This window comes from Zalophus californianus, chromosome 16, assembly GCF_009762305.2.
Source record: "Zalophus californianus isolate mZalCal1 chromosome 16, mZalCal1.pri.v2, whole genome shotgun sequence".
Lineage (NCBI taxonomy): Eukaryota > Metazoa > Chordata > Mammalia > Carnivora > Otariidae > Zalophus > Zalophus californianus.
This window is the reverse complement of record NC_045610.1, coordinates 57395408-57418668: the sequence shown is the minus strand read 5'-3', so window position 1 is coordinate 57418668 and position 23261 is coordinate 57395408. Positions and strand designations below refer to the sequence as shown.

General features: G+C 52.4%; 3 protein-coding genes across 11 annotated transcripts in view; 1 reads left to right on the top strand and 2 right to left on the bottom strand.

Moving 5' to 3' along the window:
- Positions 1–23261, bottom strand: part of LOC113939299 (60S ribosomal protein L35a-like) — a 426207-nt gene that overhangs the window by 251827 nt on the left and 151119 nt on the right. The gene's annotated exons all lie outside the window — the stretch shown is intronic.
- Positions 1–23261, top strand: part of RNF157 (ring finger protein 157) — a 78112-nt gene that overhangs the window by 51468 nt on the left and 3383 nt on the right. For 2 of the 9 annotated variants that reach the window (XM_027625089.1, XM_027625090.1), the window contains exons 4-19: positions 2081–2227; positions 2680–2797; positions 3476–3626; positions 3824–3867; positions 4455–4502; positions 7428–7499; positions 8012–8171; positions 8328–8440; positions 11033–11271; positions 12005–12113; positions 14268–14379; positions 14819–14997; positions 15279–15344; positions 16382–16427; positions 18174–18284; positions 21989–22029. In XM_027625089.1, the coding sequence (XP_027480890.1) occupies positions 2081–2227; positions 2680–2797; positions 3476–3626; positions 3824–3867; positions 4455–4502; positions 7428–7499; positions 8012–8171; positions 8328–8440; positions 11033–11271; positions 12005–12113; positions 14268–14379; positions 14819–14997; positions 15279–15344; positions 16382–16427; positions 18174–18284; positions 21989–22029 (1756 nt within the window). The other 7 variants (XM_035724494.1, XM_035724496.1, XM_027625087.2 and 4 more) reach the window with 5 other exon arrangements.
- On the bottom strand, positions 6478–6839 carry LOC113939301 (40S ribosomal protein S21-like). The gene has a single exon (XM_035724511.1). It carries the CDS (start codon positions 6793–6795, stop codon positions 6544–6546), a length of 252 nt encoding a protein of 83 aa, XP_035580404.1. The 5' UTR covers positions 6796–6839; the 3' UTR covers positions 6478–6543.

Genomic DNA, 23261 nt, shown 5'->3' with positions numbered 1-23261 from the left:
TTAAGCGTCTGCCTTCAGTTCGGGTCATGATCTCCAAGTCCCGGGATTGAGCCCCATGTTGGGCTCCCAGCTTAGTGGGGAGCCTGTTTCTCCCTCTCCCTCTCCCCCTGCTTGTGCTCTCTCTCTCTCTCTCTCTCTCTCTCTCTCTCTCTTTATTTTATTTATTTGAGAGAGAGAGACAGCACCCACACAAGCCGGGGGAGAGGCAGAGGGCAAGGGGAAGCAGACTCCGCACTGAGCATAGTGCCCAACCCGGGGCTCATCCCAGGATCCCAAGATCATGACCTGAGCCAAAACCAAGAGTCAGATGCTCAACTGACTGAGCTACGCAGGCACCTTAGGGTTTTAAATTTCTTTTTTTTTTTTAAGATTTTATTTATTTATTTGACAGAGCCCACAAGGAGCAGGGAGCCTGATGTGGGGCTCTATCCCAGGACCCTGGGACTATGACCTGAGCCGAAGGAGACACTTAACCAACTGAGCCACCCAGGCGTCTCTGGGGTTTTAAATTTCATAAATATGAGCAGACAACCAAAGATTCTTCGATGCATAAGGAATGTCCATAATATGAAAGACAGTGGCAGAACAAACCAACGGGGGGGGGGGGGGAAGACTCAGAAATTAAAAACATAGTAGCAGAAATGATAAAGCCAATAGAATGGAAGAGGAAAAGTTGAAACATTCCAGAAAGTGGAGGCGAAAAGGTTGAGATACAGAAAAGAGGAAAGAGACAAAGAAATAGAGTGCCGGTGTACAAGGTCGCACATCCAACTAATGGTTCTGGAAAGAACACAGAGAATATAGAAGGGAAGAAATCATCATTAATGACATAACTAATTTAAGAGAATTTCCCAGAACCAGAGGGCCTGAGTTTCTAAATGGCAAGGACCACTGGAGCGCCCAGGTCAATGGATGATAAGGCGAAGGTCCTACATCATAGGAAAACAGGATCAGCAATCAGAATAGCTTCTTCTTGGGAGCAACACTAGAAGCTGAGAGATAATGCAGCAATGCTTTCAAATGGCTTTTTAGAAGTATTTATAACCTAGAACTCCTTACTCAACCAAACTTCCAATGTAGTATGACTGTAGAATAAAATCTCTCAAAGAGTTTGTCCCTCCGACACATCCTAGTGGAAGAGGGGCCCTGCCACAAGGGAAGCATACCCTGAGGAAGAAGTCAGGAGATGCAGGAAGGAGGTGGCGGGGACTCGCCAGGGTCATGGGGGAGGGTGGTCCCTGGAGGCTGTGTGCAGGCACACAACAGGCCTGGGATCCACTGGGCACCTCCTCAAGAAGACGAAATGCATGGAGCACCTGGCGCTTCTGAACATGGAGAGAGATTTAACCAGCCAGCAGAGGGCTAGGGTTTGGGTGGGTGATAAAAGACACAGAAAACGGAGCCACTGAAAAAGGAAATCAGCCCAAACTCCCAAGAAAAACTGATGCAGGAAAAGACAAATAATCAGCGATTACTCTGTGGCTAGGCTGGGGATCATGTGAATATAATCACAGGAATGCAGACACGAAGGTGCTGAGCTACCAGAATCATGAAGTCCGCACTGGGGGGCGGGCGTACTTATATGGGGCAGCGAGAGGAAAGAGAAAGAAAACCTGGCTCCCGTGGTAGGAAGTCCGTGGATAACACCTGAAACTGAAAAGTCAAGAACCGTGTAAGCATGTTCTCTAGAAACGTGCAGGTAAATGCCAAAATAATCAGCTAAAAGAGGTAGAGATGGTTTCTGAAGAGGAGGAAGGGGAGGGGTGGGGCCTGCTGCTTTTGTGACAGGCCTCGTGGAAACTATGTGAGTAGTAAGTTCGATTACAGTAAAAACCAAAAAAAAAAAAAAAAAAATCTGGCCAATGCCCGAGCGTTCACTAGCACTATGAAGTATCAGATACCACCGAAATGCCCCCCCACAGTGTCATGAGGGACTCGGCCAGCATTCAGAATGAAGACGTCGGCCTAAAAAGTCTATGGCCATGGAGAGAAGCTCACAATGTATTAAGTTAAAAAAGAAGATAAATTTAAAAATACTGATTTGCTATCCCCCAAATGCTGAGTCTGTGTCGTTTTCCAGGTGTGCGGAGGAGGTAAAGACCCCTGGAGAAGAGGTTGGCAGAGCTAAAGTCCGCTACAACGTGGAGTTCACCTTTGACACTGACGCTCGGGTGGCCATCACCATCTACTATCAGGCCACGGAAGAGTTCCAGAATGGGATTGCCAGGTGAGAACCAGAGACCAGGTGAGCCGCGTCCTTCCCACATGGGTGAGGGTCCATGCCTTCCGCGCTCGCCCATGGAAGGAAAGGTGTTGTTACCGCCAGGTGAGATCTGGCTCCTGAATTTGGATTTTCGTCCCAGAGCCCCACCTCTTTACCTTTTCCCTGCAAATTGTGCCATCGTGTGCAGTGGCAGGTGGCCGCAGAACCTTTCATTTCATCAAGATGCTATTAAACATCAATTAAGCGGCCTTTCTGCAGATGGGTGGGTTGAATGGATAAGTTTAGCGGCATGACCGAGCAAGAGCAAAGGAAACGGATGATAAAGGAAATGTTTTCTTTCCTTTCCTTTTCTGTACCTAGAGCCTGCTGATGAGACCAGGCGTGGGACAGAGGAAATGGCCCCTCTGTCTGGGCTCAATACTGACTTTTGCTTTGCTTCCCTCTTTGCTCAACAGCTACATCCCCAAAGACAACAGCCTGCAGTCGGAGACGGTGCACTACAAGCGAGGGGTTTGTCAGCAGTTCTGCCTGCCCTCTCACACCGTGGACCCCTCCGAGTGGCCGGAGGAGGAGGTGAGCGGCCTCTGGACCAGGCGACAGGCTGCTGGGCGGAGGTGCAGGGGCCGGTTCCTCACGTGGACCCAGAGGGGCCTAGGGCCTCGTCCAGACTACGGCCAGCAGTGTCCGGGCTCCCTGGATGCTCGGAGGCCACGCTGTCCTTTTCAGCCCTGTGACTCCTTCACGCCCTTAAGAGATACCTAATGTCGTTAATTTTTCTGTTCCAAAGTAGCCCATTCACCTCACATACTTGGAGAAAGCCATGCTTGGAGAAAAGAAACTGCAAGTTAGAGGGTTTTATAGCCACAAGGCTTTAGAAAGAAACCGTGGCCTTCAATGAAACAGACTTAGGTGGTCACGAGGTTGATGAACCAGAGCGGAGATGAAGTTAATGCTTTTCTTTTTTTTTTTTTTAAGATTTTCTTTATTTGAGAGAGAGGGAGAGCATAAGCAGGGGGAGCAGCAGAGGGAGAGGGAGAAGCAGGCTTCCCGCCGAGCAGGGAGCCCGATGCGGGGCTCGATCCCAGGACCCTGGGATCATGACCTGAGCCAAAGGCAGACGCTTAATAACTGAGCCACCCAGGCGCCCCGAAGTTAATGCTTCTTGACGACACCTCCCTCCCTGATGGATTACTGTGCCATTTCAACATGTTAAGTCCTTTTTTTTTTTTTTTTTCTTTTCTCTCCCTTCAGCTTGGCTTTGATCTGGACCGAGAGGTTTACCCTTTAGTGGTCCACGCCGTGGTGGATGAAGGAGACGGTAATGGGCATTTTCTGTCTTCTTTCGCTGTACACACTGCCCTTTGGTGGTGCACGAACAACAGGCCCTCTCCATCGGGATCAGGCAGGTGGTCTCTACGTCCCCGCGTGCTCCTCAGGCAGACGAGAGCAGCACGGGTTACAGAATGTGCCCCTTCTCCTCACAGCCCAGAGCATTGGTTTGCTGGGTACGGGGAATTGGGGAAGGTAGACGGGCATCAAGATGTGGTGTTGGGCTTTCTTCCTCATCCATGTGCCTTTATTTTATTTTATTTTTTTCAGAGTATTTTGGCCATTGCCATGTACTGCTGGGCACTTTCGAAAAGGTGAGTAACTTCACAGGGCCTCAATTTTATTACTTTTAACTGGCTTTTGTGTGGGGACGCGGGCAGCCCTGTCTGCCGGCTGCCTGAGTGCAGCAGGATGGGTCCGGCTCGGAGGATGTGGTCAAGCCGGAGGCTACCCTGGGGTCTAGTTCCAGCACCTGCTGCTAACTTGCTGTGTGACCTGCAGCTCCCGAGGCCGCAGTTTCCTCTTCTTTTTTTTTTTTTTTTTATTTATCCATGAGAGACAGAGGAGGAGAGAGAGAGGGAGAGAGAGAAGCAGGGGGAGCAGCAGAGGCAGAGGGAGAAGCAGGCTTCCCGCCGAGGAGGGAGCCCGATGCGGGACTCGATCCCAGGACCCTGGGATCATGACCTGAGCCGAAGGCAGACACTTAACGACTGAGCCACCCAGGCGCCCCGCAGTTTCCTCTTCTTAAAATGGAAAGGTCAGGCTGGGTACTTGGAAGGCCCTGCGGGTGTGAGGAGTCTGTAATTGCAGGCATGGATAATCGAGAGCAGTAACCAGGAACGCCTGGTACCTTCTTGCCCCGCCCCCGCCTCCAGGTCATAACTGGCCTCTTTCGTTCCAGCACGCAGATGGAACTTTCTGTGTCAAGCCCCTCAAACAGAAACAAGTGGTAAGTACTTGACGGCCAGGGCTCCTCGGTGCCCCCCCTTCTTTCTTTTGATCTTTCTCTTTTTTTCTCTTTTGCTAAGCACCCTCCTTTCTCTCCCACTGCCCTTTTTTTTTTTAATCGAAAAGTGAAAAAGGGAGTACTGTTGTGTGTTAGAAACTCCTTGGGTGGCCTGAAAGGAATACTGATGTTGGGTGTCTTTATTGTTCCAGGATGGCTGGTGTCGAGGCGGCCATTATCTGAGCAAAAGGCTTGAGAAACGAAAGGACAAGATTTGTCTCTTGACATTAAGTTTAGGGAGAGCTCTTTTTATTTTAAGATGCCAGGGTGAGAGGGCGCCGGGGTGGCGCAGTTGGTTGGGCGGCTGCCTTCGGCTCAGGTCATGACCCCGCAGTCCCGGGATCGAGTCCCGCGTCGGGCTCCCTGCTCGGCGGGGAGCCTGCTTCTCCCTCTGGCCCTCCCCCCTCTCATGTGCTCTCTCTCTCTTTCATTCTCGCTCTCTCAAATAAATAAATCTTAAAAAAAAAATAAAATGCCAGGGTGAGGAACACTCCCAAGCTAACGGATAAAGTATTGGGGTCCATTTCAGAGCCAATTAGGGCCCTGGGCTTAATTCATCCCACCACCGCTTTTCTAAAATCCCAAGTTTACTGGCCATCTGCCCCCTCCCAGAATGACCAGCAAGTTATGCCTGTGTCTGCTCCTAACCCCTGCTAGGTGCCAGTACTTTTTTTTCCCACTTTTGCCAGAGTGGAAGCAGAGTCAGAGAGAGTGAGGAGGGGAGAGTAGTGCCGGGCGCATTGGCAGGCCCCCCTGCAGATGGGTGATAGATGCATTATTCATTCTTGGGGGTTAAGTGTTCTTGCCTCTTCATGAGGTCAATAGCAGTCAATAACACCTGAGTATAAATTTGTTGATAATATCCTTTCCAATTTAATCAATTAGTAGGTTGAAACAAGTTTTATTTTTTTTATTTTTTTTAAGATTTTATTTATTTATTTGAGGGAGAATGAGAGACAGCATGAGAGGGAAGAGGGTCAGAGGGAGAAGCAGACTCCCCGCTGAGCAGGGAGCCCGATGCGGGACTCGATCCCGGGACTCCAGGATCATGACCTGAGCCGAAGCAGTCGCTTAACCAACTGAGCCACCCCGGCGCCCCTGAAACAAGTTTTAAAAGGCAGAGGGGAAAACAGATCCTGAGCCCAGGGTACTGCCTGGGAAGGCCAAGCCTTGGTGAGTTGTCTCATGGGGAGGCCTCATTCTCCAGGACACCTAGAGCGGATGGAAAGGCTAGGGTAGCTCAAGGTAAATGGTTTATCTATTTTCCTGTTGCCGGCTTGACGTTAGCAGCAGACTCTGTCAAACTGGAGAGTGGGCTGTGAAATCAGTGACAGGCTCAGTCCTAGGGGAGGACCTCAGTGGGGCAGAGGTGAAGCAGAGGGGGGAGTGGGCTCACATAGAGAAACAAGGGAAGGGCCTGCTTTGACACCGACGTGGCCCGGGCTAGGGCAAGTGGGCCTTGAAGTTGGGGTTTTAAGGAATAGGGCCAGGAGGGCTCCTTGGCCGTGTGGGTGGTGGGGTGGCTCGTGCAGGCGGAGGGGCTCCGTCGGCCTCTCCTTCAGGGTCCTCCTCTCTTCCTTGTCTCTTCTCATGTCTCTTCCCTTCCACTCCTTCCCTTGCCTGTTTCTCCTCTCTTTCTTTCTCTGTTCCATTCCTTTATTATTTTTTTCTAAGATTTATTTATTTATGGGGCTCCAGGGTGGCACAGTTGGTTAAGCGTCCGACTCTTGATTTCAGCTCCGGTCGTGGTCTCAGGGTCCTGGGACCCAACCCTGCATCAGGCTCCGTGCTCAACGGCGAGTCTGCAGGAGGTTCTCTCTCCCCCCTGCTCCTCCCCCTGCTTGTGCGCTCGCTCGCTCTCTCTAAAAATAAATTAATCTTTAAAAAATAAAATCTTTTTATTTATTTATTTATTTTATTTTTTGTTTTTTTGGGTTTTACTATTTATTTATGACAAATATCCCACATCCGTGATCTTCTCCAGTCAGAGGTTCTTTGAAACGATGCCATCAGCCTTGGCCAGTCGGAGGATGGAGTCATCGGACTCACCCATCCTGCAAATGGCCCCACAGATAGCGTAGGTTTTGAACGGGCCGTTGAACCTGCCCGTCACCTTATCAACCTCGGCCACGTTCATCTGGATGGACGCGTGGTCCTTGGCGCCGATGATGCGGTTGCTGGCGGAGCATTTCCGCGGCACGCACAGGTCCACGAACTCGCCAGCGTCGTTCTGCATGTCGAGGGCGCGCCTGCTGCCGCCACCACGAGCTCGAGCGCAGAAAAAGCAAAGATAAAATCTTTTTAAAAGAAGATTTATTTGTTTTAGAGAGAGCGCGAGGCGGGGAGGGAGAGAGAAACTTTAGCAGACCTGGTGCTCGGCATGGAGCCCGATGCAGGGCGCAGTCTTGCCGCCTGATCATGACCTGAGCCAAAACTAAGAGCTGGACACTTAACCGACTACACCACCCAGGCGCCCCTCCTTTCCTTTATTTTTATAATGTCTGCACTTCACTTCTATTATATAGCTAATGCTTTTATTTTGATGCATATTCTTCCACCCTTTTGCCAGTCTGTGCCTTTCTCAACTATGCTTTCCTAACAGTGAGCTGCAGTGCACGAATTAGTGTTGGATTTGTGAACTTTTATGTTCCCTATTGGGCATAATGGTGGGTGAATTAAACATATGATTTTCTTTTCCCTGTCAAAGGGAAAACATAAGTAAATAAAAGCATCCTTTACTTGTCTAGGCCTTTGATTTTTTTCATTGTGAATCAGTAGTCCTTGGTTACCAGAGAAGGTTTAGGGGCGTGTTCCCACTTTCTCTCCATCGAGTCAGCTTGCCCTTGAACTTTGCTGTTTGCTCTTCAGGTAGATGGCGTCAGCTACCTCCTTCAGGAGATCTATGGAATTGAAAACAAGTACAACACACAAGATTCTAAGGCAAGTTCTATCCAAAATTCTAAATGTACTTTCCCCAGGAGGCAGAGGGAGAAACGCTCTGATGAAGCTAGGATCTAGGGATTTAGCCTGCCAAACTCTGGAATCAGTTTGGCCCGAGGAGGGTATTTTCTTCCTCATTCCAGATGCTTATGCTTATATCACTTTGGAAATGAAAAGCATCGGCAGGTTTGGATGAGTTCCTCTGCAGAGGTCTGGCCGCTCGGTTACCCGGCTACCCTGCAGAGTTCCCACGTGGCCACTGCCCTTCCCCGTGTGGTCTTCTTATGTCTCTGCCCCGACCATCTGAGCCCCCTAGGATGGCTTGCGATAAACAGCTCCCAGAATAAGTGAAACCCAGTATGCAAATGCACTTGCTAAACTGTAAAGTCCCAAGTAAATGTAAGATTTTATTCTTACTCCTCGTCTCAGCTCTTCAGGCAAGCTGGTTGTATAGAAAAGAGAGGACACCAAGGTCTTTGTGTCACTGACTACGTTTCTGTCTCCTGGGACAGGTGGCTGAGGATGAAGTAAGCGATAACAGTGCTGAGTGTGTGGTGTGTCTCTCAGATGTCCGGGACACTTTGATTCTGCCCTGTCGCCACCTCTGCCTGTGTAACACGTGTGCCGACACCTTGCGCTACCAGGCCAACAACTGCCCCATCTGCCGACTGCGTGAGTCCCAGAGCTGCAGGCCAAGACCCAGTGGGAGGGTCTGCAAACTGACCGCCTGACCGCCGTGCGGGAGGGGGGACTGTGGTTTGTGCCCCAGCTCCTGTTCATCCTGACTCCTGCACCAGCATGGCCTGATGCTCTGTTTCCTTCTTCTAGCCTTCCGGGCACTGCTTCAGATCCGGGCCATGAGGAAAAAATTGGGCCCCTTGTCCCCAACCAGCTTTAACCCCATCATCTCGTCCCAGACGTCTGACTCGGAAGAGCATTCGGTGAGTTGGGCTGGGCCCCGGGACCACCCGGGAAGCAAGCGCTCTGGTCTCCTTGCTGGTGCTTTGCATCTTTCATCCTTCTTTACCTGACTTTGCAACAAGTAATTAAACCTTGGCAAGCTGCAGTGTTTAGTAAGCTGGCTGAGGTCACGTTGTGTTAAAACCAACCAGTATTACAACGGAAAATTGGATACTGATCATTAAATCCCCCTTTTCCTCCTTGGGAATTCGGCGTCCAGTTAATATTCACCGAGCCCAGGGGCGCCTGGGTGGCTCAGTTGGTTAAGCGACTGCCTTCGGCTCAGGTCATGATCCCGGAGTCCCGGGATCGAGTCCCACATCGGGCTCCCTGCTCAGTAAGGGAGCCTGCTTCTCCCTCTGACCCTCCCCCCTCTCATGTACTCTCTCTCTCTCTCATTCTCTCTCTCTCTCTCAAATAAATAAATAAATCTTTAAAAAAAAAAAAAAAATATTCACCGAGCCTGGGGCAGCCTGCTTGCAGCCTCACCCCAGTCGGGAGCTCCCTCTAAGCAGGAACAAGGGGATGATTGTTTTGCATTGGAATACCATTTACTATGTTTATCTGGGTCCTCGAAGGAGGTAACCGTTTTTCTTTATTCCATTTCATGGCTCCAGCAACTGGGAGCCAAGTGGATGACATACTTCACTTCTGTGTCACGGGGCAAGTAGATAGCGCTAGAATGCAGCCTGAAGCTGTGTGGTCCTAGCGGACACTTTCTCCAGATTCACACACGAGTGGAGGAGAGTCCTCCTTCAGTACGTGGTATTAGGATAATTAGTTAGCTATTTACGGAGGAAAAATCAGCTTAGAACCTCACTCCTTACCAGATTAACGAGTAAATTCCAGACGGAGTAACTGGTTAACTATATTAAAGCAAAAGCAAAGCAAACCAAACGTTAAAGACTGAGAGTAACTTCTAGGTGAGTGTTTAGTTGACTTTGAATGGGAGAGGACTCTCTAAGCTTAAAAGCAGAGGAATGCTACAGAAAAAATAAAGTGTAGATTTTACCACATAAAAAAATTAAAAGTTCAGTTGTGTAAAAGATGTGTAAAGGATTAAAATTAAAAGGCAAACCATGAATCACTTAAGGAAAAAAAATGTCTTCACAACATTTATATCAGAGAGAAACCTAGTATCTTTGCCATGGCTCCTATGAATCAAACAGAAAATAAATGGACAAAAGATATTTTTTAAAATTCTCAGAAGAGGAAAAACATAAAAATTTAAAATAAAAAAAAAATAAAATCCTTAGAAGAGGATGCTTAGCTGGTTAAACATCTTTTTTTTTTTTAAGTTAACCACATTAAAAATCCACAATATGCAAATTAAAATGAGATACCATTTTTCACTTTTCAGATTCGAAAGCTTTTCAAAAGAGACTCCATGGGGGGCACCTGGGTCGTGCAGTCTGATAGCTTAAGAGTTCCTTCCGCTCAGGTCAAGATCTTGTGGTCCTGAGATGGAACCCCGCATTGGGCTCAGTGCTGAGTGAGGAAGGAGTCTGCTTCAGATTCTCTCCTTCCCCTTCCCCCGCTGCTCCTCCCCCTGCTCACTTGCACCACATGTGCCCTCTCTCAGATAAATAAATAAATTAATTAATTAATTAAATAAATAAATAAGGGGCGCCTGGGTGGCTCAATTGGTTAAGCATCTGCCTTCAGCTCAGGTCATGATCCCAGAGTCCTGGGATCGAGCCCCACTTTGGGCTCCCTCTTCAGTGGGGGGAGGGGTCTGCTTCTCCTCCCCTCTGCCGCTTGTGCTCTCTCTCTCTCTCTCTCTGACAAATAAATAAAATCTTAAAGAAAAAAAGTGTGGTTTACAGTAGGAAATGTCGGACGTTGCTAAGTCCCCAGCATGAGTAGAAGAGGTAGGAAATGTGGACTCTATGAAAAGGGGACGTATATGAAGGGAAATGTTTATGTTTGCTGACAAAAGCAGGATATAAAATTGTTATTTACAGAGTATATAACTGTGTAAACCATACAGAGAAAAAGATTGGAAGAAAATACACCAGAATGGTATTAAAAGTTTTATTTTGGGAGATTTGATTATTGATTCTTCGCCCCCCCCTTTTTTTTTTACCTTTCTGTATTTTTCAAACTTCCTGTAATGAACATATATTTCCATTACAATCAAAAAAATAAACATTACTGGGGCGCCTGGGTGGCTCAGTCGTTAAGCGGCTGCCTTTGGCTCAGGTCATGATCCCAGGGTCCTGGGATCGAGCCCCGCATCGGGCTCCCTGCTCAGCGGGAAGCCTGCTTCTCCCTCTCCCACTCCCCCTGCTTGTGTTCCCTCTCTCGCTGACTCTGTCTGTCTGAAATGGATGAATAAAATCTTAAAAAAAATAAAAAATAAAAAATAAACATTACTAAGAAGTTCATCTCTAAGTGGAATCTCGGAATATGGGTTTCTTTGACATTTTATCTTTCTTTGGCCTCTTACAGAAGCTCTTCTTGCCAGACCAGATGTAAAAGAAAACATTTTTCAGTGTAGAGCAAGAAACACGATCATGCCATAAAACAAAGAGTACTTAATTAATTTTTCAACCCGTCTCTGATTGCCCTAGTCCTCAGAGAACATTCCACCAGGCTACGAAGTGGTGTCTCTTCTGGAAGCCCTCAATGGGCCCCTCACCCCATCCCCAGCGGCCCCAGCCCTCCACGTGCTTGGAGATGGCCACCTGTCAGGAATGCTGCCCTCCTACGGCAGCGATGGCCACCTGCCCCCTGGCAGGACACTCTCCCCGCTCGACCGCCTGTCTGACTGCAGCAGCCAAGGAATCAAGCTCAAAAAGAGTCTTTCCAAGTGAGTGGTTGGTGCTCAACCGTGTTGACCCTGGGGTCCCTGGTGATATGCTTTCACTCCGTCTTTCCGTCCTCAGTACCGGCTCATGTCCTGGGTCCCCAAGGGCAGGGTAGACCCTTTGGGCTGTTCCCAGAGCTCTTTGTTTCACGGAAGACCTGGGGCTAACACTCATGCAGAAGGTTACCCCACTCCTTAGGGGGCGGAAATAAGGTGGCATGTGGGTACTTAGGAGAATCCAGACACGCAAATCTTGTGTGTTTTTGGCAGGCGGACAGGGTATGTGAAGAGGACATCCCTAGGGTCACTGAGGCCCATGGGGAGCGTAGTCTGAAGACTGAAGGAAATTATGGTCTGTACCTGTACCTCTTAGGCATTTAAACCCAACTAGGCACAAGCCATGAGAAGCTTTCTGTGGCAGAGTTAAGGAGCATATTTTATAGATAAAAATAATTGAGACCCTAAAAATGTCAGTGGTTTTTTCCTGGTTTGGACACGAGTTATTGAAGGAGTTAAAGGTAAAGCGGAGGTTTTCTGACACCCAGAAGAACTCCCAGTCCCTCCCGAGGGCTCTTTCCCACCTCCATCCTCCTTCTTGAGACCTGGGTTGCCCCCCCCTCCCCTCCCCTTCCCTCTGGGCCTTCTTCCTGTGGAGTCTGGCTAACGGGAGTACAGGCCAGTTCCATTCTTTACACGGACACTGGCTTCAGATGCTCCTCTCTCTGGACTTTTGCAGGTCTGTGTCCCAGAATTCTTCCGTGTTGCATGAAGAGGAAGATGAGCGTTCTTGCAGTGAGTCAGAGACCCCGCTCTCTCAGAGGCCTTCAGCCCAGCATCTGGAAGAGGTAATCTCGTTCTCCGTTTCTTAGACCTGCAGGTACTTTTGTCCCACCGGCCTCTCCAGGTTCATCCGCTTTCAAGTCGCTCCTCAGGCCGAGGTTTCCTTCCGTTCCTCCTTTCAACAATATATTGAGCCTGTGTTAGGTGCCAGGTGCCATTTTGTACGCCGAGAACAGTAGCAGTAAGGAGACAACAAAAGTCCTTGCCTTTGGGGTGCTGATATTGGGGTCGTCTTGATATTGGGGTTGGGATGGACCCCAGGGCAGTAAAAACTGGCTGTGGATCAGTGTGTCAGATTAGGGGAGAGAGGGAGCTCAAGGCTGGAGGTGGGGGTTGCTGCCTTTAAAGAATAGTCTGTGGACAGAGATGGAAGGAGGTAAGAGTGAGTGTGCAAATGTCCGGGGAAGGCGGGTTCCAGACACAGGGACAGTGGCTGCAGAGCCTGGCAGAGGTGCGCTGGGAGCCCAGTGCAGTGGGGTGCTGCCCGTGAGCCTGCGGGGTGATCTTATGACACCTGCTGTTTGTACGGCAGTGAGCTAGGTGAACTGCAACGGGCAAAGATGATAGAGCGGTCCCTGACCTTGGGTCCTCGGGGTCTGGTTGGGGACAGGACATGCACACAGTTTACAGCACTATGTCTAGCACATAGTTGTTCAATACGTATTTGTTGGGTGGGTGAATGATGCTTTTTCTTTGAAGATTTATTTATTTACTTGTGAGAGAGAGAGCACGCGCATGCACATGCTCAAGTGGGGGAGGAGCAGAGGGAGAGAATCTCTGCTGAGCGTGGAGCCTGACACGGCACCCATTCCACAGCCCATGAGATCATGACCTGAGCCGAAACCAAGAGTCGGATGCCTAACCGACTGAGCCACCCAGGCGCCCTTGAGTGAATGAATCTTAACTACAGAGAATGAATGAACATTAACTATAGAGAGCTCCCCCCAAAGCAGGGACAGAGCGGTGCTATGGCAGAGACATGAGAGAGTATGTTAAAATGGAGAAGACCAGGGAGGTGTGCTGGAGGAGTAGCATGTAAGCAGGATCTTGGCGTTTTTTAGACTCAGAGAGAAAAGCAAGAGAAGCATTCTAGGTGGTGGGGCAGTCCGTGCAAAGGCCCAGAGCCAAAGCTGGGGCGCTGAGCAGGCCAGGGGTACGTGAGAGCGTGGCCCACTCAGTTGCAGACCAGGCTCCCAGAGAGCAGCTGAGCCCTCGGCAGGACTCCCTGGGTCAGGCAGGATGGAGTGCCTGAAGTCCAATAAAAACAGAACTTGGGGTGCCTGGCCGGCTCAGTTGGTAGAGCTTGCGACGCTTGATCTCAGGGTCATGAGTTCAAGCCCCACGTTGGGTGTGGAGCTTACTTTAAAAAAAACAAAACCTTGGGGTGCCTGGGTGGCTCAGTCTGTTAAGCGGCTGCCTTCGGCTCGGGTCGTGATCCTAGGGTCCTGGGATCGAGCTCCATGTCCAGCTCTGTGCTCAGCGGGGAGCCTGCTTCTCCCTCTCCCTCTGCCTGCCTGTCTGCCTGCTTGTGATCTCTCTTTCTCTCTTTCTCTCTCTCTCTCTCTCTCTCTGTGTCAAATAAATAAATAAAAAATCTTAAAAAAAAAAAAAGTTAAAAAAAACAAAAAAACAAAACCACAGAACTCATGGAGAAAAGGGGGTGGGGACAGAATCCCCATCTGCCCGGGCCGGGGTGAGGGTACGGGCGCAGGTGGCTGCTAGCTGGGTGTCAGGAGGGGGTCGGGAGGCAAAGGTGGTGTTTGTGTGAGGTCGGTAGAGCTGGAACTAACCCGATATCCAAGTGGGGCCACGTCCAGGCTGTGAGGCCTCTGCTGGTTTTGTGTTCTTCAGAAGGAAAGCTGTTTCTAATCCTGGGAAACCCGGGGTGTTCCCGTGTCACAGCTGCTGGGTGACCCGTGTCACCTGAGCTCCAGCCTTTGTATGGCCCGAGCAGATGCTGAGCCTCCGGCAGGATGTGCTGACCGAAGTCGGCACCTCCCCTGGGAGGCAGCCCTTCCAGCCCAGGGCTGCGGGGAATGAGGCAAGAGAGACTGCCCCTGCTCTGCACGGAGCCTCCTGATGCTGGGGCCCTCGGCCCTCCCGGTGCTCCCTCCTTCCCTGGGCCCCTGGCCCTCACACCCTTCCTCCGTTCCCTCCAGGAATGTGGTGTAACCCCGGAAAGTGAGAATCTTACCCTGTCATCCTCGGGAGCTATTGACCAGTCATCTTGCACGGGGACGCCTCTCTCTTCCACGATCTCCTCCCCAGAAGGTACATGAGGGAGCGGGAGCGATTTCACGTTGTTCTGCTCTGCCCAGTCCTCGGCGCTCCCGACAGCCCCTCCAGAGGGACTCGGGCCGGCAGGTTGATACTGAAGCTGCAGGAAAACCAAGCCCCTCTCAGAGGCCAGGGGGTCCTGCTGACAGCTGTGGGGAGGGCTCATCTCACCCCCCGGCCCTGCCATCATGGGCTCCTTGAACGCTGACTCAGGGACAAACAGATCCTTGCTCCCTGAGTTGAGTCTGAGCTCTAAAACGTGAAGGAGCGGAGCCTCGGAAGACCTGAAACGTAAACCTTTGTCGCTGAGGGTGTGGCGGAGGCCGCTGTCGTCCCCGCTGCGTGAGCACAGGGAGGCCGCTCTGCTCCTCGGGTCGCTCCCAGAAGCCATGCCTGACCTCCCATCTCCTTCCTTCCTCCCCTGGCTCCGCAGACCCTGCCAGCAGCAGTCTGGCCCAGTCGGTCATGTCCATGGTGTCCTCCCAGAGCCAGCACTCCCAGATCAGCACCGACACGCTGTCCTCCATGTCCGGCTCCTACATCGCCCCTGGCACTGAGGAAGAGGCGCTCCCCTCGCCGCGGGCCGCCAGCAGGACCCCCTCAGAAGGAGAGGTAGGGGAGGAGTGGGCGGGCATTGTCTCTGCTGCTCTGGGCTCTGCACACGCGTCCAGAGTAGCTCAACCCAGCGCCTGCCAGGGACCCCTGCCAGGTCGCCCGCTGTGCTGGGAAGTAGTGCCATGGAAAACAAGGTGGGGCCGTTGAGTCAAAGCGTCCTCACGCCTGACTCCTCCGCCTGGTGCCGTGTCTGTCCCGAGGACCTGGCTTGGGTTTGCCGGCGGGCCGGCTGGGAGAGCAGCGGTGTCTGTGCCTTGATTTCTGTTGCTCTTTGGCAGATGATGCCGGCAGCATCCGCAGACAGCAACTTCATCGGCCTGGCCGCCGAAGAGCAGGACGCAGAGGTACTGCCCATAGCGGGCGGCAGGGCTCCCTCCCATCAGAGGGACTGTGGGCACGGGCGGGGGGTGCGATGGGCCGGGGGCTGTTCTGGAAGAAGCCTTCCGAGGTGGCGTGTTTGGCTCAGTCAGGGGTGGGGTGTGGTGTAGAGGGAAGGGTGGCCACGCACGCTGGTCAGCGGACTGTCCCTTAGCACAGCACAGTGGTTGCCGTGTAACAGGCGTCCTGGAGGCAGTCCTAGAGGGAACTCTTCCCGGCCAGACCCTAGACCTGAGGATGTGGTCGTCCTTCGTTCGCTTAGGATTTACACAGAATGACCGTGGCGCAGGCACCTCCTGGCACTGGGAGACGTAAAGACCCCAGGGACTTGGTTTTAGCCTCCCCCCATCCCTCCGTCCCGACTATATACCCTCACCCAGGGGCACCTGGCTGGCTCAGTCAGAAGAGCATGCCACTCTTGATCTCAGGGTTGTAAGTTCAAGCCCCACGTTGGGTGTAGAGATTACTAAAAGAGAAATAAACTGTGCACTCATCCCGGAGCCCCACGGCAGGTGGTGGGGACGGGATTAAGGTTCCGCATAGGATGCCCTGACAGAGGTGCTCAGGAAGTGCATGAAATGCCCAGGTCACAGTGAGGGCACTAGAGCTTCTTCTCGAGCCAGATGCTCTCATGGGAGTAGGTTTGGGATCCTAAGGAATTTCTGGAAGTTTTATGATCTTACTATTTGCTTCTTCATTTGACAACGTTTATTTCCACCTTCAAGAGATGGTATGAGCTAAACTGTTACCAAGGCTAATCCTGACATTCCCTGGGCACCTCTGTAACGGGGCTCAGACCTGGTCCCCATGGGCAGACCATGCCTCCCCAGGCAGACTCTGTCTCTGCCAGGCCTCCTAGGCTTCTCAGCCACGATGGGAAACGTATGCTGTTGACGAAGGCCCTGGAGTGAGATACCATTAGGCCAGTTCCTTCTGTTTTCAGCTGCTCAATATATTCACTTTACTGCTTTTATAGACTCACAGCCCCTTCCTTCTGTCCTAGGGGAATGATGTTATAGAAGAGGACGGATCGCCCACACAAGAAGATGGTAAAAGACCTGGTCTTTTGCTCCCTCTTATGAGATTCCTTTCCTGGGTGATCTTTAAAGGGTACAGAAAGGGGCACTGGTATGACTCGGTGGCTCTACTCAGTTGTGTGGCTGTTGGGGAAAGCTTGTCTTCTTGATGGACTAGCAGAGCCAGCGGAGTATTTGAGGACCACAGTGGTCTTCTTGGCTCTTGCCAAGGATGTCCGGACGAAGCTGCTGCAGAAAGGCACACGGGGAGCGCTGTATTTGCGTGGACCAGGTTCTGAAGCCTCTCGGGCAGCCCCCGTCGCCTTCCTTCCCGCTTCTGCTTTTCAGCCGAGTCCGCAGAGCTGCTCTGGCAGCTCTGATGTGTAGCAGCAGCAGTAAAACAGTTTGCTCCACTTGGGAGAAAGGCCTGTTAGGCAGCTGGTTTGGTTCTGCGTTAGCAAAGAAGATGGCTGACGTTTCAGTAGCAGAGAGACCTTAGGGGCCAGCGGGCACAGAGAAGGTGTGAGAAGGAGCCTGACACCTGCAGCTCAGCGTAGACAAGCTATCTGTAGGCTGCTGTAATGACTTCCTTTACTGTGACTCGGGCCTCCGTTATATCTTCAGATGGACGTGTTCTGTGTCCAGGAAGGCTGGGAGAGAAGGAATGATCTCCAGAGCAAGGAAGTGGGAAGAGGAGGTGGGGCTGGGAGAATCCCCTGGGAACGGACTCTGCCCCGGCTCCGGAGCCAGCATCTCTGCCCTATGCTGCTCTTGAGGGGCCTCCCGCAGCAGGGCACCTCCCCGGCAGACCTGGACCCCAGCCTGGACGCAGATGTCATCCTTGTTGCTTCTGCTTTGGCTCTGGCCGCTGCTTGGCGAGTTGAGGGGTGTGTGCATGCTGGCCTGACCACTCTCGCCTGACCCAGTCGCCCCAAAGGAGGGCCTGGCCGCCAAGGCTGTGCCTCCGCCACACTTGCACGCCAGCCCAAGACAGGGTCGGGCGCTTCATCGACTTGGTTGATGCCTTCAGTGCTCGAGGTTCCCAAGTCTCACCCTCTGTGATCGCTTCCCCCCCCCCCACCATAGAATGTTCGCTTCTGAAAAATGCAGGGTGGCGGGCGGTTTCCGCCTGACATTCCATAGCCCACACAATGGATTTGTGTTTTTCCCTCTGCCTTTCATCAAGAGAAAACCGGAGGCGTGGGGGAAGCTAGAAAAAATAACATCTGAAACCTTCCCCTTCCCTTTACACGTCCGTAGGTTTGTGCTCAGACCCTTAAAACACACTCAAAATAACAAACTAAGTTTCATAGGAAAATAAAACAATTTTGTGGAGGTGGTGATCCTGACTAATATGCAAAATTATGGAACCTGAGACCTTTAGTTTTTGTTTTATGTATTTTATCATTTTACAGAGCCTTGTGGTCATAAACCCCCGACGGGCCCTGACAGACGCAGGCAGGAGCAGGGGCAGCCTCTCTCCATGCCCCCTGTGCGGCTCTTTGTGGAGCCTGCGTCCCGCGCCCCCCCAGGGGTCTCCGCACCTGCTGGGAAGGGGCCAATTCAGGAGACAGGGCAGGACAGGGCAAAAACACAGACAGGCCCACGCAGTTTGATTCCTTTATTGTCCACTCTTTACCCACTTAATTACTGTCTTTTTTTTAACATATGATTTGATTTTTTTTGTCTCCATCCTTAAGATTTTTTTTTTTTTTAAGGACAGCAAAGCAGAGGAAAAATACAGCCAGCCCCTCTCTAACTGCGTTAACTCCGTTACAGGCCAGAGGACATGCGCATTTCTAGGTATGGAGTGTGACAATAACAATGACTTTGGCATCGCCAGCGTGAAAGCACTGGATAATAAGCTGTGCCCTGAGGTCTGCTTACCCGGTGAGTGGCAGTCTGCTGAACATGAACTTGGTGGGAGAGACTCCCCTGCTCGCACCCCTGCTCGCACCCTGGGACACCCACCTCCTGCCCTGCCCGTCCTGCAAGAAGGCCTGGGCTATGCTAGGATGCTGGAAGCCAGATGCTGGAAGGAAGCGAGGAGGCCTCGGGAGAGTCCTTGAACTTTGTGCAGACAGCAAACCTTGCTCTGAGCAAGACTGTTAGGACAGGAAGACAGGAGTAAAAGCCCCTCTCCTTCCGAATTGGCCTGACTTTTCCGCCCTCCACCCCGATCCTGGGGCGGGGGGGGTCCCATGGCAGGTGGCCTGGTCTTGTTTTCATCAACAGGAAGTTTGAGGCAGCCCTTGCCTCTCTGAGAGGGTCTTAGAAAGATAGCCTGAGTCCTGGAAAAGGGGATCCGATCCCTAGCTCCTCGGAAGGAATTTGTTTAGTTAGGAGCAGGGAGGAATTTGAAAGCCGGACGTGGTTTCGATTAGCACATGGCTCTCTGAGCCAGTGAGCTTTGGGTTACCAGTCGCATTGTACTTACTATACTTGGATCCCAAAGGAGAGAGAGGTCAGGGGTCGAGGATGACTATGCTCCCTGGAGCCCTAGCTTTAAATTTGGTCAGGACTATTAACGTGCCCCTTGTCCCTTCTCCTGATACTAAGCTGAACCTGGGATAACTTCTTATGCAGGAACCATGCTAATCACACCGTGAGCACTCACCTCCTTCTAGTCTATGTGCTCGTTCAAGGGCTCCACGAACCGCTTCTCTGAAGCCAAGTCTTGCCCAGGTGGACTAGGTCAAGGCCGCCCTCACAGCAGAGATTGTCTTCCACGTTGTGGTGTCTTTAATCCCTTCAGCATCCCCTGAAATGAAGACTTATTTGAACTCAGAACAGCCACGTCACATCGTGGGTCCAGTGCTTTACTCGCTCAGCGAAGCGGCTAGAGGCTTTGGAGTGGTGCAGCCTCCTGTGGCAGCCACTGTCCCGTCAGCCTGTGAGAGACGCCAGGCCTCTCACGCCCAGCCCCACACCGGCTGGTGGCCCGGAAGCCGTGATTCCCAGAAGATGCTTTCTCCAGCCTTTCAAAGGCCTCTCTCCGGTTGTTTTCCGTTTAGTGCGTCCTGAAGATACTGCCCAGGACTCTGACGTTCAGTGAGGCCAAAAGATGCCATGTCAGTCCTCCCTGCTTCTCCCGCCTGCTGGTGGAGGAGGGAGCGTGGACCCAGTCGGGCCTGGACTGGAGCTGTGGGGCCCGGGCACACGTCACTTCCTGCCTTCCCACTCCTCACCTCGCTTCCGTCTGTCCATTTGTTTTTCACGTCTTTTTGCCAAACGTAAATCTGTCTGTCTGGTTTGTTTCTTTGGAAGCTCATTTCTGTTGCGTAGAGTTCGTGTGGAGGTTCATGTTCACCGCGCCAGCACCGTGCCCCCTCCACCCGGCCACGCTGTGTCCGACACCACGCTTGCTGGGTGTGCGCACATCCCAGAGGCTCCTGCTTACGTCTCCAGTCCTAACTGGCAAGGGCCTGCATTCATCTGATAGATTCTCTGAGAAAAAATATTTGCAAAGATAAATTAATCCCTGCTCCACAAAACATGGGGACGCTTCTGTGGCAAGCATTATGAGGATTTGAGTTGGCATCCCATGTCACTAGGCAGGAAAGATGACATCTCTGCCCTGTGTCTGTGGCCGCTCTCTAGCAGCCACCCTTTGGCTAGGCTCCTGCCTCCCTCGAGGGGCACCCCCACCCACCCCCGTTTTTTGGCAGAGGGAGCTGCCGGGAACTGTTTTAGGCAACCATGCTGGTGGAAACGGAGCTTGTTCTTTCTTTCTGCTTCCTCCTGCCCCTGACCCCCTCTGGCCAACCTGCTTGGTGATATTTATTCCACTTACGGGACTGCTTGCGGGAAGAGGAAAGGACCCTGGGGTTCCTTACTCTCAAGAGCCAGCGGGCTGAGATGAGACTAGGTTCACAGTTCAGGCCAGTCGTGCAACCAAATGCCTGTGACGCCTGTCGGGAGAGCGACTCAGAAGCACCTGAGGTGTCCCCTTGCCCCCCCCCCCCGCCCCCGGAGGTCTCAGGGGAGAGGGAAAGTACGTCTGCTTTCTTGGTAAAACGTTTGTCTGGTTCTGCTGTTAGCATCACACTGGTAGCAACGGGATGGGGACCTCTCAGGAAGCATCTGTTGGGTTAATAACAGGAGTATCCACTTCGGTAGGTCCCGTGGAATAAATAGGCCTCCTCACGCTCAGCTCTTAAGTTCACACTTCCATCCTGTGACTGAGACGCCCACGGGCTGGCTCGGCTCCATGTTCTGCGGCCGTCAGGACACCTTCTCAGGCACTCGGTCTCCTCTTGAGTCTGTTTCCCTCTCCAGGTGGCGCCGCTCCCTTCACGGAGGGCTGAGGTTCTAGAAGCAGAGCCGCGGGGAGCCTCCCGTGCTTTCCCCTGTGCCACATGCCATCCCCCCCCCCCCGTGCTCACGCGCGCTCTGCCGGGAGACCCAGCTGACGACGAAGACCACGCGGATCCCCATCCGCACCACTCTCATCACACTCATGGGGGTGTCACTGGGAAGGCACCCGTATCTCACCAGCCCTTCTTCCCCTAAGAAGCTTCTGAGCCTTCTTGGGCCCTAAGACCAAGGGGGTGGCGTGTTCTGAGATTGTTCTCAAAGGTCGCAAAGGAAGGAAGTCGAAGCTGACAGGTGCAGGTGGTGAGCAGGTTAGAATTGTGAAGCCATGCTAGGTAGATGTGGTTCCAAGGAATTGGATGGAGTAGTACACAGGCGGCAGCGGGGGCCAGGGCACCAGTGGTAAGTCCGAACAGATTCCGGGTAGGGTATGTGATGGAGAAAATAAAACAAAACTCATTTGGGTTTGTTGGTGGAAATAGAAATATATTTTTAAATGACCTCATTGTGCAGGAGTGGACATACCCAGTGAAACCTAGCAATACCTACAGAAACCTGAAATTCAGGTCACTCCTCTCTTCAAGCCTCATAACCTGAGACGGAGATGCTGCTAGGAAAGTTCACGCCTCATAGACACGAAGGGAAAATCTGAATTCGGTTTCTCTTTCCACTGGAAACTCTTTGAGACAATCACACTATTCTAGCGCTTACATCTAATCAGTGGCTTGGTAGAGGCAGGAAAGGGGTGTGAGGAATTCCCCTAAATATGCTCCCCAAATCTACCTCTAGAGGTCTCTCTGCTCGCCCATTTCTCCTCCTCTAGATGGGACTTGCAGGGAAGGCCCCTTGATCTACCTCCACGAAGGATTTCAGTCACCAAGCTCCAGCGTCTGGCTGGAGGGCTGGACGGGGGCCGCGGGAGAGCCCCCGCAGGGTTTTGCCGAGGGCCCATCACATCCCGTGCAGGGGGGAGGGCACCTTGTTATCGCTGCTCAACCTCCGCCTCGCCGCCGAGCACATCAAGAAGCCCGGGAGAACAGATACTGGAGCTCTAGTCTTGAGGCTATTCCAGAAGGAACGGTTTTCAGCCGGGGCTAAGGCTTCTAGGGTGGTGGAGTTGGTAGCAAGGACTCCTGTGGATTCAGAGTCAGGACAGCCTGTCGGTCCGGCATCCCGTGGCGAGCTGGTTGGTGGCGGCGGTGGCATGGATTGTAACGTGTGCGTGCGTGTCTGTCTTCTCTCTTGTTCACCGTTTGCTTTTGGTCTCTCCCACCAAACAGCCGCCGTTCCGGAGTCCTGCCCCATAAACATTGAGGACTAGGTATGAGATCTACCAAATTCTATAAGTGAACGAACAACTCATTGCATTTTGGGGGTTCCTAACCTAAAGGGCAATCTTGCCTTCTCTTCGTCCTGTCACACTTGAGTACCACCCTTAGAGGAGAAAGCACTTTTGACCCATGTCCCAGACTCCAGGGAAGAGAAATCTCCAAATCCCATCTGGGTGGGAGAGATACCCACGAATTTTCTATTTCGCCCACTTCTCTTCCTGGGGGCCCACCTCCACAGACTGCTATTAGAGCCTTAGGATGGATTATCACACCAGGACCCTTACGGTAAATAAGCAGTTTATACCCACTTAATCCTAGTGTTCAGACCATTAGAGGAGCTTGGGCTAGCCCTAGCGTGAGGCCGACCCCAGACGTTGGAGAGCAGCCCCCTCAAACATGAGCACAGTGAGCCTCGGGCCCTCCCTGTGCACCTGGGCAGCAGTCCTCTGAGGGGCCAGGCCTGCCCCGGAGGAGGGCAGGGGCTCCCGATTCCCTCGCAGTGTGAGATGCGCACTGTGGCGGCGGGACAGGTTGGGGGGCACCGTGGAGCAAGCGTGCCTCACCGGGCTGGGGGTCCTCGTGAAGGCGGGCCGCGCGGAGGTGCAGCTCCGGAGGGCCGCAGGGAAGGTTGCAGGGAGGGCTGGGGGACCCCATGGAGATAGGTCTTCACCCGGAGCCTCTGTCTCTTGGCCGGGGGGGGGGGGGGGTGTTCGCGCTGCACTGGATTGGATGAGCCTGTCTGGGCCAGGAAGACAGTTGAGGGGAGACCCCGGGAGAGATGAGGGTGGCCTGATAAGCGTGGCGGCTGGTTGAGCACACTCTCTGAGTCACTCCTGTGAGGAGAGCACTCAGCCCCCGTTTGATGAGTGGGAGAACCAAGACTCGCAGTGAAGTGAGCGGCCCAGGAGCATGCAGCCGGGCAGTCAGGACCCAGGAGTGAAGGCCGGGTTTTCTGACCACAGGCGGACAAACAGGAGGCAGGGATGGATTAAATCCAGAGCACCAAGGACAGGGGAGCCAAAGATGGGCTTCCGGCCCTGGCATCCGGTGCTGATCGTGCAGGAGTGGCAGCGGATTTGGGGGAAGATGAGACGTTTAGTGGGTGCTGCCTGGGGGATCCCAGGGCTCTCGGGCTGGTGTCTCCCGGGGTTGATGGTGACCTCAGCGGGCTGCTAGGGGCAGGAGGAGATGAACAGCAGCAGTGTGCAAGAGGGATGCCTCA

Bases quoted from the DNA above. Each gene is read 5' to 3' on its own strand.
- LOC113939301 (XM_035724511.1), bottom strand. From the start codon at position 6,795: ATGCAGAACGACGCTGGCGAGTTCGTGGACCTGTGCGTGCCGCGGAAA.